General features: G+C 42.8%; 1 protein-coding gene across 3 annotated transcripts in view; it reads left to right on the plus strand.

Annotated features, from left to right (window-relative positions):
- Positions 1 to 15220, plus strand: part of LOC124139073 (high affinity cationic amino acid transporter 1-like) — a 62737-nt gene that overhangs the window by 14875 nt on the left and 32642 nt on the right. For all 3 annotated transcript variants that reach the window (XM_048394172.1, XM_048394171.1, XM_048394173.1), the window contains exons 2-8: positions 2248 to 2391; positions 7010 to 7129; positions 8243 to 8371; positions 10186 to 10341; positions 11107 to 11246; positions 12959 to 13073; positions 13748 to 13970. In XM_048394172.1, coding sequence (XP_048250129.1) covers positions 2271 to 2391; positions 7010 to 7129; positions 8243 to 8371; positions 10186 to 10341; positions 11107 to 11246; positions 12959 to 13073; positions 13748 to 13970 — 1004 coding nt within the window. In that variant the 5' untranslated portion in view covers positions 2248 to 2270. The remainder of the gene's footprint in view (positions 1 to 2247; positions 2392 to 7009; positions 7130 to 8242; positions 8372 to 10185; positions 10342 to 11106; positions 11247 to 12958; positions 13074 to 13747; positions 13971 to 15220) is intronic.

Below are 15220 nucleotides of genomic sequence, written 5' to 3' on the forward strand. Positions count from 1 at the left end.
TGCGCAGTCCGTCCGTCTGTCCGTCCCACAGAGGGTACTAAGCTTGTGAAATCAACTCCTCTTACAGTTTCCAGAGAATATCCCTGAAACTCTACACACAAGATGTTGACATGTTGATGATATGCATATCGCAGTCCCGTTTTGGTTCGACTAATTGTGACAGAGTTACTACCCCTGTTTTACGGAGCTTCATTTGCCTTATTGTGAGAGAGGGTACTTAGCTTGTGAAATCAACTCCTACAGTTTCCAGAGAATATCCCTAACACTCTACACACAAGATGTCGACATGTTGATGATACGCATATCGCAGTCCCGTTTCATTTCGACTAATTTTGACAGAGTTACTGCCCCTGTTTTACGGAGCTTCATTTGACTCAGAGCACTATTGTTTCATATGAAATGAGTCATGTGTGATTGCTCAAACTACCTAACAGCGAAAATGAATTACCCTAACCGTTTGACATTTTGTCGCAAAAGGAGATTTCAAAAGTGTGGCCACGACATCTAACCCGAGTTGACGCCATATTGTAAACAAACTGTGTCAAGGTCGGTTTCACATGTGGTAGCTTGGCCCCTGTTTCTGCTATACAAACATAATACAACTATTGAAAACATCAACATAACTTCTTCAGTGATGACAGCAATACCTTTTGCATTTGGGTTAACCGCTTTTGTAAATTTAGATTTCGACTTGTCTTTCCTTTCATTGAAACTGTGATACTGGCGCTATGGTTGGTTTACTGAAATAGTACCTCCCATGAGTCTAATGTACATCGACATGGTACATGCTGTGATTGTACAAGATAATTGATAACCAATTGTGTATGTATATATATCATCAAATACACATTATAAATCTCAGAAAATTGAATATATTATCATAACATGACAGCTCGTATTTCCAACATTCCACCATGGATATTAGATGTAATTAATATTAGATTTACAAATTATTGATGTACACTGTACTCTCGAATAACGTATGACAATCTATTGCGAGTCTTCAACTCTTATTTTATATGTTATCTGAAATGTCAGCAATAAGTAAACGCTTTATATTTTTTCGTTCAATGACGTAAAAATCTGCAGTTTTATTTGTGAAGGCCAGTAGACATGTTAAATAAATGTAAAGAACTAAAACAAAAAAATATCACAAAATAAACTAATTAAAAGTTAAAGACAGAGCCAAAATCTGAGACAGATTCTTACCAGAGCTTAGAATACAAGAATGTAAAACAGTTCAAAAGTGTAACAGACCAAATTGTGGTACTTGCCCTCATGTTTTACAATGTTGTTCTTTTACATTCAAAGACGAAAAAACTTTCTAGGTCCGTGAAAACATGAATTGTGCCTTGAAAAACTTGATTTATGTCATACAATGTACAGGATGCAAGGCCGAATACACTGGACAGACAGGACACGCTAAGAGCGAGAGTGAGAGTCCACTGACAACAAATAAGGAACCCATCTTGTCGGTGTATCCCACTCAGTCAACACATTGATCAGTATGCCGGAAATAAAACACCAAATTTTGTGATATTCCCGTTTTACAAATGTGACAATGATGCACTGAGAAAGATAAAAGAAAGTTATTTTATTAATACTTTCAAACCAAAATTAAATGGCCTGAAATAATTGAATTATTTCATACAATAACATGTATTGAACATTTTACTGCCACTACAATACTTATTTCTGTATGTGTCCTACGCCTGTCTATATTGTGACGTCACAAGGTTAGATTGCAGTTTGATGTCATACTATGTTAGAGTGCACTGTGACGTCAAAACTATCTATCTATCTATCTATCTATCTATCTATCTATCTATCTATCTATCTATCTATCTATCTATCTATTTGAAGACTTGATATTCCAAGTAAATGATATGCATATAGTTGGTTCCGCTTCTGTCCTGGGCCCACTTGGACAAAGCGATATTAGCGCTAAGATGATCCTAACTCCCATACTTTAACATAGACTTATGATAGTCTTAGCGCCAAGATCGCTTTGTGCAAGTGGGCCCTGGAGTCGACATATAGATATAATCTGAAAATATTAAAACATATTTCAACATATTTTGTACATTCATTGTCGTAGGGGATCTTTGTGTTTGTAAAAAGATTTAAAAAACGGCATTGTGCATATATTTCACTGAATATGTAAAACACAATAGACATGATAGACCATTGAAATAAAAGGCAAATAGGATCTTGCACCTTTATGTTACGTTATGGTTCTATTTTTAGCTGAAGACCCGCTCGGAGACAACATGTCAAAGTCAGCTAGAATTTTGTTCTTTTTTAACAAACTTGCTCGAAAGAAACACATCAATCCAAGTGAAGAAACCTCATTGGCCAGAGTTCTTACAACATGTGATCTGATTGGTTTAGGTAAGTCCACAAGAATTACTGTCTGCATGATGTTAATTTTTCACCAAAGTCATAAAATAAGTGTACGTAGTCCTTTTGAAATTTAAATAACCCTCTTCTTAACCTCCTTACGACATAACTGTGGATGTGTAGCTCTACCATTGTATGATATAGTACTGGCAGGTCCATGGTGTGATAGAATTCACTTTCATCACCAACTTCACAAAATCTATACCAGGGAATTCCCTATAAGACATACCGTATTCGACGTAATAAGCCCCCAGTGCCCTCTCAAAATTAGAAATAGGGGGCTCCTATTAAAATATTATTTTGGTGAAAAACAACAGAGTTGAAAGATAAATTTCGTGGTTTATGCTGACAGCCTGAAATGTTTATATACGACATATATTTTTCCAGAATGTAATTACCTATAATTTAGGGTGCATATAACACATGAGTGCGTATTATACGCGAATAAATACGTCTTGTGTACATTGATCAGTCCGAAGGGGTGCTAATTGGGATTGTTCACTAGTCAATATATTAGCAAATATCGCTGTGGGCGCTTATTAGAGCGGGGCGCTTATTACGTCGAATACGGTATTAAAATGAGACAAGTCAGGTCAATCAGGGACAATTGTATGTGAATGTGTCTTGAACGTATATATCCATGTATTTAGTCAGTATAAATGCAAATATCTGACTTCTGTCACGACATTTAGGCATGGATGTCTCACAGCAAGTTAAGACTTAATGACGAGAAGACCGAGTCAGTTCTAATTGCCTCTGTTAAACTTGATACAGTTAGTATTAGAGTAGTATCAATGCCCATTTCTTCCAGTGTAATAGACTTTGGTTTCATCATTAATATTATTGACACTATGTTTTTCCTGCTTATTGCCAGGGGGCACGGGTGGCCCAGTCGTCTAAGGCGCCACGATTCGCTGTGCAGAGTTGCGTCCCTTCGGCACGCTAGAAACCTATGATTGTGGGTTCAAATCCCGGTTCACCCCGATTATGTTTCTAGGTTTGTCAGCACCATACCCTTGCTCGTGGGTTTCACTGAAGTGGTAAACGTCTGAGACCTGCATAACCTCGACACGCCGTGAAGCGGGGCTTCGGGGTAGTTTAAATGTTCGCTTGTCAGACCGAAGACCCGGGTTTGATTCCCCACATGGGTACATTGTGTGAAACCCATTTCTGGTGTCCCTCGCCGTGATATTGCTGGAATATTGCTTAACAGCAGTGTGAAAACATACTCACTCACTCATTCACTCACTCGCTAAACGGCTGCTGTCTAACATTGGCAAAATCTGACCCAGCATGACAAAAGTTGCCACCAAAAGATGGGCTTTTTCAAAATTTAACTCAAAGATCAATTCTTGCCAGTACTCCTAAAAGTCTTCTTTGCTGACAGCAATCCACCCAGAATGACCCAGAAAGATCCAGGGTAGAATAGGTTTTCAGCAACCAATGCTTGCCGTAAAAGGCGACTATGCTTGTCGTAATAAGCGACTTACGGGATCGGGTGGTCAGGCTTGCTGACTTGGTTGATGCATGTCATTGTATCCCAATTGCGTGGATTGATGCTCAGGATGGCATTAAGTACTCTAAAAAATCTTCAGCATCACTTAACATATTCAGACACACAATAAAAATTCATCATCAACTTCGGCTCCAAATGAATGAATGTGGTTTGTGAATATATTATGCCAAAATCCAATTTGCAAGTTAATGATTTTTGTGGCCATTTTTGCCATGTTACAAAATTCAAATACCGTATTCGACGAAATAAACGCCACGCTCTAATAAGCGCCCACGGCGACATTTGCTAAGATATTGTCTAGTGAACAATCCCAATTAGCACCCCTTCCAATTGATCAATGTACACAAGACGTATTTATTCGCGTATAATACCCACACGTGTGTTATATGCACCCTTAATTATGGGCATTTAATTCTGGAAAAATATATCTGTCGTGCATAAACATTTCAGGCTGTCAGCATAAACCACGAAATTTATCTTTCAACTCTGTTTTTTTCCCACCAATATAACATTCTAATAAGAGCCCCCTTTTTCTAATTTTGAGAGCGCCCTGGGCGCTTATTACGTCGAATATGGTAGATCTTCTCAAAGTCTGTATATGATTCAGTATGAAATAACCATTTTGTATAATTTTAGTCCATTGTGAATTTTGTGGTATAACACATGTGTTTCTGCGCACAGAATGACATTTCAATGTTATAGACATTTCTAAGAGATACTCGGATTTTGGGGGTGTTTGGAAAGAAAGGGGTGGTGCTTAGCTTTATATGTGTGACAAGCTGTATTGGTGTTCCATGTAGCCGAACTAGATCACGCTACAGGACTCACTGACTCACTGACTCACACACTCACTCACTCACTCACTCACTGGCATCGGGAGTACCCTGGGTGCAGGTATCTCCGTCGTAGCGGGACAGGTAGCTCGTCACTCACTCACTCACTCACTCACTCACTCACTTCGTGTTACAGGTATTGGGAGTACCCTGGGTGCAGGTATCTACGTCGTAGCGGGGCAGGTATCTCGTCACTCACTCACTCACTCACTGACTTCGTGTTACAGGTATCGGGAGTACCCTGGGTGCAGGTATCTACGTCGTAGCGGGGCAGGTAGCTCATCACTCACTCATTCACTTCGTGTTACAGGTATCGGGAGTACCCTGGGTGCAGGTATCTACGTCGTAGCGGGGCAGGTAGCTCGTCACTCACTCACTCACTCACTCACTCACTCTGTTACATACAGGTATCGGGAGTACCCTGGGTGCAGGTATCTACGTTGTAGCGGGGCAGGTAGCTCGTCACTCACTCACTCACTCACTTCGTGTTACAGGTATCGGGAGTACCCTGGGTGCAGGTATCTACGTTGTAGCGGGGCAGGTAGCTCGTCTCTCACTCACTCACTCACTTCGTGTTCAGGTATCGGGAGTACCCTGGGTGCAGGTATCTACGTTGTAGCGGGGCAGGTAGCTCGTCACTCACTCACTCACTCACTTCGTGTTACAGGTATCGGGAGTACCCTGGGTGCAGGTATCTACGTTGTAGCGGGGCAGGTAGCTCGTCACTCACTCACTCACTCACTTCGTGTTACAGGTATCGGGAGTACCCTGGGTGCAGGTATCTACGTTGTAGCGGGGCAGGTAGCTCGTCACTCACTCACTCACTCACTCACTTCGTGTTACAGGCATCGGGAGTACCCTGGGTGCAGGTATCTACGTCATAGCGGGGCAGGTATCTCGTCACTCACTCACTCACTCACTCACTTCGTGTTACAGGTATCGGGAGTACCCTGGGTGCAGGTATCTATGTCGTAGCGGGGCAGGTAGCTCGTCACTCACTCACTCACTCACTCTGTGTTACAGGTATCGGGAGTACCCTGGGTGCAGGTATCTACGTTGTAGCGGGGCAGGTACCTCGTCACTCACTCACTCACTTCGTGTTACAGGTATCAGGAGTACCCTGGGTGCAGGTATCTACGTCGTAGCTGGGCAGTTAGCTCGTCATTGACTCACTCACTCACTCACTCTGTTACAGGTATCGGGAGTACCCTGGGTGCAGGTATCTACGTTGTAGCGGGGCAGGTAGCTCGTCACTGACTCACTCACTCACTCACTCTGTGTTACAGGTATCGGGAGTACCCTGGGTGCAGGTATCTACGTTGTAGCGGGGCAGGTAGCTCGTCATTGACTCACTCACTCACTCACTCTGTGTGACAGGTATCGGAGTACCCTGGGTGCAGGTATCTACGTTGTAGCGGGGCAGGTAGCTCGTCACTCACTCACTCACTCACTTCGTGTTACAGGTATCGGGAGTACCCTGGGTCCAGGTATCTATGTTGTAGCGGGGCAGGTAGCTCGTCACTCACTCACTCACTCACTTCGTGTTACAGGTATCGGGAGTACCCTGGGTGCAGGTATCTACGTTGTAGCGGGGCAGGTAGCTCGTCACTCACTCACTCACTCACTCACTTCGTGTTACAGGCATCGGGAGTACCCTGGGTGCAGGTATCTACGTCATAGCGGGGCAGGTATCTCGTCACTCACTCACTCACTCACTCACTTCGTGTTACAGGTATCGGGAGTACCCTGGGTGCAGGTATCTACGTCGTAGCGGGGCAGGTAGCTCGTCACTCACTCACTCACTCACTCTGTGTTACAGGTATCGGGAGTACCCTGGGTGCAGGTATCTACGTTGTAGCGGGGCAGGTAGCTCGTCACTCACTCACTCACTTCGTGTTACAGGTATCAGGAGTACCCTGGGTGCAGGTATCTACGTCGTAGCTGGGCAGGTAGCTCGTCATTGACTCACTCACTCACTCACTCTGTTACAGGTATCGGGAGTACCCTGGGTGCAGGTATCTACGTTGTAGCGGGGCAGGTAGCTCGTCACTGACTCACTCACTCACTCACTCTGTGTTACAGGTATCGGGAGTACCCTGGGTGCAGGTATCTACGTTGTAGCGGGGCAGGTAGCTCGTCATTGACTCACTCACTCACTCACTCTGTGTTACAGGTATCGGGAGTACCCTGGGTGCAGGTATCTACGTTGTAGCGGGGCAGGTAGCTCGTCACTCACTCACTCACTCACTTCGTGTTACAGGTATCGGGAGTACCCTGGGTGCAGGTATCTACGTCGTAGCGGGGCAGGTAGCTCGTCAAACAGCAGGCCCTTCTGTTGTCCTGTCCTTTCTTATAGCAGCTGTGGCATCAGTTTTCGCAGGTGAGTGTTTCAAGTTCACAAACCATTGCAAAATTGTGGTAATTTTTAAAAAGTTTATGCGTAAAACAAGCTTATTGATTTGCAAAGACAGCTGTTATACTGCTGCCAATAATAACCATGTAATTTAATTTCATAAATGATGGAAATCATGAAATCAGCATATTACTCTTGAACCATAACAGAATGTTAGTTAGTGATGAATTTATCATTTTTCATGCATAAATAAGTTTTAACTGGACCTGAGGCATTAGGTAAGTTATTTATTATACATACCGTATTCAGCATAATAAGCGCCCAGGGCGCTTATTAGAATATTATTTTGCTGAAAAGATAAATTTCGTGGTTTATGCTGACAGCCAGAAATGTTTATGTACGACAGATATATTTTTCCAGAATTCATTTGCCCATAATTAAGGGTGCATATAACACTCGAGTGCTATATAATAATAATAATAATAATAATAATAATAATAATAATAATATATGTGAATAAATAAGTCTTGTGTACATTGATCAGTCGGAAAGGGATGCTAACTGAGATTGTTCACTCTCTAATATATTAGCAAATATCGCCGTGGGCGCTTATTAGAGCAGGGTGCCTATTTTGTCGAATACGGTATTAATGATATGATTGACTATATGAATTATTGAATATGTTGACACACATTCAACCAGGTCCAGCATTTTATCCAACCAATCCTCATGTTAGCAGCCTATTGTGTCAAGCAAGGTCAGTGTGAACCTACTGTGTATGGACACCATGAGTGAGTGAGTGAGTGAGTATGGTTTTACGCCGCTTTTAGCAATATTCCAGCAATATCACGGCGGGGGACACCAGAAATGGGCTTCACACATTGTACCCATGTCGGGAATCGAACCCGGGTCTTCGGCGTGACGAGCAAACGCTTTAACCACTAGGCTACCCGACCGACCCTGGACACCATGAGATGTTCTGAGCTCATGTATAGTACTCAACTTTTGACAGGGATAATCAATTGTCAAATGTGTTCAATATAAACTTGTGGTATGAGAATCAGTTTTGTGTGTCATGGAAAAAAATATCCCTATCAAACACGAAGCAGTATATTATGTGTGATTTGGCGATGTCTGCAGGGATATGCTATGCTGAGTTTGCTGCCCGGGTCCCGAAAGCAGGATCAGCCTATGTGTACAGCTATGTTACTGTCGGGGAGCTGATTGCCTTTGTCATTGGCTGGAACCTGATCCTGGAATATGTGATAGGTAAGAGTGAGTGAGTGAGTGAGTGAGTGAGTGAGTGAGTGAGTTTGGTTTCATGCTGCCTTTTGCAAAATCAAGATGAGGGACACCAGGCTTGGCACCTGTCTTTTTTTTACGCCGCACTCAGCAATATTCCAGCTATATGTTGGCGGTCTGTAAATAATCGAGTTTGGACCAGACAAACCAGTGATTGACATCATGAGCATCGATCTATGCAATTGGGATATGATGCCATGCATCAAACAAGTCAGCGAGCCTGACCACCTGATCCCATTAGTCGCCTCTCATGACAAGCAGGGTTGCTGAAGACCTATTCTAACCCGGTTCTTCGTGTGGCCATATTGAAACTGAACCCAGAACTTCAGTGTGATGAGCCAGTGCTTCAACCTCTTGGCTACCCCACCTCCTCTTGATGGGTAAGGAGAACGGGAATCGTTGAAATGTATATTCTTAAGGGTGCCACAGGGTATATATTCATGTATACCTTAAAATTTAAGTGTGTCCAGAGTTTTTGGGGTTGTGGGTATTTTACCCATGCATTTTAAAATCATTGGGTATCAGTAATTCTATCTGGGTATTCAAATTTCTGTTACCCACTAGTTTTTACACATATGGGTATTTAAGTTAAATATTTAAAAACACTGTTCATCTAGTCCCTGCAAACTGGTGTCGTGTGGGTACGAGAGCTTTATAGGACTAAAAAATACCACGATACTTCCACAAGAAAGTGTGATGGCAAATGATCATGATGTAACTGTCATCGTGGAGTTTGGCAAGGTTGACGGAATGCCCCTTTATAATTTCAAAATAAGTTGCTGATATGCTAATCCACGGGTTACTTCACAATATTTTGATGATACGCACAAGTTTTATTTTTGTAGTGTATCTGTAATGTTTGTTGCGTATTTGATACGCTTGGATTTTATTTTACTGCATATTTCTTCATTTCTGATGCCTATTTTACGCAGATACGCAGCTTATCTGGAGCTCTGGTGTCAATGAGAATAATAGTTTTGATCCATCTTTGAACTTTGTTATTGAATTCACCATGAGTTAAATAATAAACACTTGTAATGCACAAAACTTGCCACCTTCCTTTGCATTATGATTGATAATACCCTTTTAGTTTCTGAATTCATACCATATTTTCTTGAGTACTGTGCACACTTTTTTCCAAAAGAACACAGCTGTGTAGAAGGGGGTGCGCATTATACATGCCGTAATGAGTTTCGATATTTTTTCCTCCAACGCAAAGACATTACCGTGAGCACGTAACACTGGAAATACCATGTCAACAAATCCATACTGGAGTAATCTTGCAATTACACTGTCTGGTTATAAAAAGTGTTCATTGTATATCTGGACTAATGTTTGTAACTTATTTCAAAATTCCTTTAAATATTGTTTAAATTAATTTTGGCGAAATCGTGTTTGAAGCGATCAGAAGATCGCACAACTCACCGTTATTAACAGCAACCACGGTCAGATTACCGCTATTGGTGCCTTGAAACGAACTTTAGTTGACAGAGAATGGATACATATATCATAAATGCCATACTTTGACTCGATCATTATAAGTCATATTTGTTGTAGTTTGACGATTCTATGTCAACATGTAAGTTTATGAAATCATGTTTAGATGGTTTACTTTTCCATGTGTTTGTCCGGATGTACGTTTAGCACTGGCTCCACAATGTTAACATCATAACATATATTATTTGAAACCTCGGATTAACCAATCAGAGTTAAGTATTTTCCAATTGTCAAATAATTCCTGCGCATTATACGCGTCCTCATCACGCCTCTCTGCACTCCAGGCACAGCGAGTGTGGCGCGAGCATGGAGCTCCTATTTCGACTCCCTCGTCGACAACAAAATACAGGACTTCTTCAAGGAAAACATGCCTATGCACGTTTCAGGGTTGTCGGAATACCCTGATTTCTTCGCATTCAGCATCACCTTAGTTCTGACAGGTGAGGGACATACAGATGGTCACAGCACCACAGCCTTTATTATTTTAATGTTTTTAAATGAAGTAACTTTGTTTCTGTGACCAAATGCAGGTCTATGCTAGAAGTTGAAAGAGTTACATGTAATTGTAAAGTGAATTAAAGATTTGATCAAGCCCACTTTCCTGCCTAAATAAGATTGTACTGTCGCATAGTCCAGTCAAAGAACGTTTCACAAAATCAACATCCACGACTGGTACACCTTCCTGTTCATCTCTCCTCCCCCCCCCCCCCCCCCCATCTTGTTGCCTAAAAAATAAAAGTTTCTAAAATTTCTAAATAACAAAAGGCACCAGTTCAGTATGTACCTGACAAACCTGCAAAGTTTCATGAAAAAATATTAAACGGTTTGTGAGTTATGCTCCGGAAATGAACCCTACCCTCACAGAACCTAAGTCCATCTTGTTGCCATGGAAACGTAAAAAATAAAAATGTCTAAATAGCATAAGGCATCAGTTCAGCATGTACTTGACAGACCTGCAAAGTTTCATGAAAAAATATTGAACGGTTTCTGAGTTATGCTCTGGAAACAAAACGTGACGGACGGACAGAAGTACGGACGGACGTATATACGGACGGAGCCCGTTTCTATATCCCCTGCGAACTTTGTTGGGCGGGGGATAAAAAGGATATATTGATTAAAAGTTGAATGTCGGAGATCAAGTTGAGTTCCTGTTTGTGTAGCAGGGTGTCACTAACTGTTGATTTGGGATGTTCCGCATGTTACAGTCCTACTTGCTGTTGGTGTGAAGGAGTCGACGATGTTCAACAACATCTTCACCGTTGTCAACCTGCTGGTTGTTACCTATGTCGTCGTGTGCGGGCTGTTCAAGGTTGATGGTGACAACTGGTCAAAATCGGAATCAGAGGTAACACTCTCAACTCCTACCTTTCTATCACTCTTAATACGCCCCGTGAGGAACTGGGGTAGAATAGGTCTTCAGCAATCCATTCTTGTCGTAAGAGGCGACTAATGGGATTGGGTGGTCAGGCTCGCTGACTTGGTTAAAGCATGTCATCGATCCCAATTGCATGGATCGATGCTCATGATATCAATCACTGGTTTGTCTGGTCGAGACTCGATTATTTACAGACTGCCATCATATAGCTGGAATATTACTGAGTGCGGCATTAAACAACAAACCAACCAACACTGTTGATACACCTGTTTCGTACCTGTAGCTCACCTGCTAGACTCACACCAGAGACAATAGACTGGAGGTCGCTTTCTTGACTTGTCACGTTTCATAGCTTTTTACTATGCCATCATTTTCCCTAGCAAGTATAATGCAGTACATACCCTAATTGCTAGCCCATCAACGCATACCTCAATAAAGTACAATAAGACAATCCCCAAATCTGGTGACAATTACACCTGGGAGAATGCAAGGGACAGTGTGAGGTCATCACCTCGGGACAGGTGTTAGGTAATTACCTCAGGTTATAGGCCGTTTCATACATGCATGACAATACACGCATATTTTTTTAGTACAGTAAAAAACGTTTATAACGAACACGCTTATAACGAACTGACGGATATAACGAACTTACTTTTTTGTCCCGACTATTTGCTGTAGTTATGCTGTATATATGCTTATTACGAACTACGGTTATAACGAACTAAAATTAGTAGTCCCTTTGAGTTCGTTATAACCGTAGTTTACTGTATATCATCATTTTATCTGTAAAAGTACTTTTGTAGGCTAATCATAGTGTCAGGAAGGATAGGCTAGATTAGGTATATTTGCGTGATTTTGATATACAGTATTACTATGGTTATAACAAATTCAAAGGGACCACTAACTTAAGTTCATTATAACCGATGGGACTATAAAAACAGTTTGTTATCCGTTGGTTCGTTATATACGTGTTCATTATAAACATAGTTTTACTGTATGTTATTTTCATAACCCTATGATTCGTATTTATTAAAAGGCCAGAAAGGCATTTTTCAAGCATTTCCAAGGATACATTAGAAGAGCAATTGAGGAATAAAATCCTTGCTCATGCTATGCCGCCCCCAGTCACTGTTAGGGGTGGTGAGGTAGCCTAGCGGTTACAGTATTTGTTTGTCCTGCTGAAGGCCATAGTTCGATTCCCACATGGTTGAAAGGTGTAAAGTTCATTTCTGTTGTCTCCTGACCGCCTCCGTGGTCTAGTGGTAGAGCGTCTGCCCGGAGAGCGGAAGGTCCGGGGTTCGATCCCCGACCAAGTCATACCAAAAGACGTTAAAAGATGGTGCTTGTTGTTACCCTGTCTGGCGCTCGGCATTAAGGGGCTAAAACAAGGACTGGTCGGCTCGGAGTCAGTATACTGTGTCTGAGTGGGGTATTCATGTTACACTGCGGCATAGTATCTCAGTGAGCTAGCACTATAAATAGGCATCAGTCCGGTCTAGTACATGCAGCCACACACACACACACACACACACGTACATGCACGTCGCTATGTAAGTGCAATAATCTTGGACGCGATGTTAAACCCCATTTCACCTCACCTCACCTCATCTTACCTCACCTCTGATGTCTCCTGTCATGACATTGCTAGTGGCGTAAAACAATAGTCACTCAAACTGTTGCAGGTTCCAAGTGATGCGGGGACGGGGGGGTTTATGCCCTTCGGCTTTTCAGGGATGATGTCCGGCGCAGCCACCTGCTTCTACGCCTTTGTCGGCTTCGACTGCGTAGCTACCACAGGTAGGATGTCTACTTGTTATGTCCAGTGTAACCACACACAACCATTTTGTACCCTTGTTTATGACGGTTGCCTGAGGGAGTCCTAACATGTCATGTCTTATATCTCATCAGTGTTTGGGTGCGGTGGGGTAGCCTAGCTGTTAAAGCGTTCAACCTGGGTTCGATTCCCACATGGGTACAATGTGTGAAGCCAATTTCTGGTGTCCCCCGCCGTGATATTGCTGGAATGTTGCTGAGTGCAGCGTTAAACAAACAATATCTAATGGACTACCTAATGTTTTTGGCCTGTAACAAGTTCTAATGTTTTTCTCTACCTGTAACGAGTTCTAATGTTTTTCTCTACCTGTAACGAGTTCTAATGTTTTTCTCTACCTGTAACGAGTTCTAATGTTTTTCTCTACCTGTAACGAGATCTAATGTTTTTCTCTACCTGTAACGAGATCTAATGTTTTTCTCTACCTGTAACGAGTTCTAATGTTTTGCTCTACCTGTAACGAGTTCTAATGTTTTCCTCTACCTGTAACAAGTTCTAATGTTTTTCTCTACCTGTAATGAGTTCTAATGTTTTTCTCTACCTGTAACACGTTCTAATGTTTTTCTCTACCTATAACGAGATCTAATGTTTTTCTCTACCTGTAACGAGTTCAAATGTACTTATGTTTGTGCCTGTACAGGTGAAGAGGCCAAGAACCCCCAGCGTGCGATCCCCATGAGCATCGTGGTGTCCCTGTTGGCCATCACCCTGGCGTACTGTAGCCTGTCCACGGTCCTTACCCTCCTCTGCCCCTACTACCTCCTCGACCCCAACGCTCCACTCCCCCTTGTGTTCGACCGGCTGGGCTGGGGGGTGGCCAAATACATCATCGCCGTGGGGGCAATCTGTGGACTCTCTACCAGGTGGGTGTCAAGCTCCTCACAGCGATATCCCATTCGCGGAGCTCTCTATACTATCGCTGCCAAGCTCCTCACAGCGAAAGCTCCCCACTGTGATAGGTGGCACAACCATGCTTGGAGTTGAACTCGCAGCTGACGTGAGGTGAAATGGGGTTTGACATCGCATCCAACATTATTGCACTTATATAGCGACGTGCATGCATGTGTGTGTGTGTGTGTGTGTGTGTGTGTGTGTGTGTGTCTGTGTGTGTGTGTGTGTGTGTGTGTGTGTGTGTTTGTGTGTGTGTGTGCTTGTACTAGACCGGACTGATGCTGATTTATAGTGCTAGCTCAATGAGATACCAGTATACTGACTCCGAGCCAACCAGTCCTTGTTTAAGCCCCGTAATGCCGAGTGCCAGACAGGGTAACAACAAGTACCATCTTTTAACGTCTTTTGGGATAGAACTCCAGACCATCCGCTCTCCAGGTGGACGCTCTACCACTAGACCATGGAGGCGGTTCTTGCAGCTGACTGACTGTTATGTTTACAAACAAGTGATGACTGCCGTGATGCCAAATATTCTTACACCTGCTTAATTATTTTCTTTGTTAATTTGAATTTCTGTTTCATTACAACTATCATGTAATTCGCATAGTAAAAATGTAAGGGATAAGTGGTTTATTTTCCTGTCGTCTGCAATCTCAAACCAATCCGATCAAACGAACAAAAGTTAAATTCATCTGGGAAAAATAGTTTGTCGTAAACCTTTTAAAAATTCACAAGGATTGCATTCTCAGAGACATAAACAAAAGTATAAACGTTACTACATTTGGGGTCAGAGGTCTAATTTCAAGATTCTTGTAATGGTCATGCCCACACTGGTGGCAGCGATGTTACACAGAGTGTGATGAAGGTGTCAAGTGCTGGAATGCAGCTTGCGTGGGTGTATGTCCAGAAAGCTTCATACTGGGTTATCAGTGTTGTATCAGCTGGGGGGTTGGGTGTGGGTAGTAGAAGGGTGGGTGGTTGGCCTGGTGGTGGGGTCTGGGATGGTGTGGGGGTGTAGGATAGTGGGTGGTTCGGTGGTTGAGGTCTGAGATGGTGGGTAGTGGGGCTGTAGGATAGTAGGTGGTTCGGTGGTGGGGGGTTGAGATGATGGGTGGGTAGTGGGGCTGTAGGATAGTAGGTGGTTCAGTGGTGGAGGTCTGAGATGGTGGGTAGTGGGGCTGTAGGATAGTGGGTGGTTCAGTGGTGGAGGTCTGAGATTGTG

This window comes from Haliotis rufescens, unplaced genomic scaffold (assembly GCF_023055435.1).
Source record: "Haliotis rufescens isolate VD_foot unplaced genomic scaffold, xgHalRufe1.0.p SCAF_13, whole genome shotgun sequence".
Classification (NCBI taxonomy): Eukaryota; Metazoa; Mollusca; class Gastropoda; order Lepetellida; family Haliotidae; genus Haliotis; species Haliotis rufescens.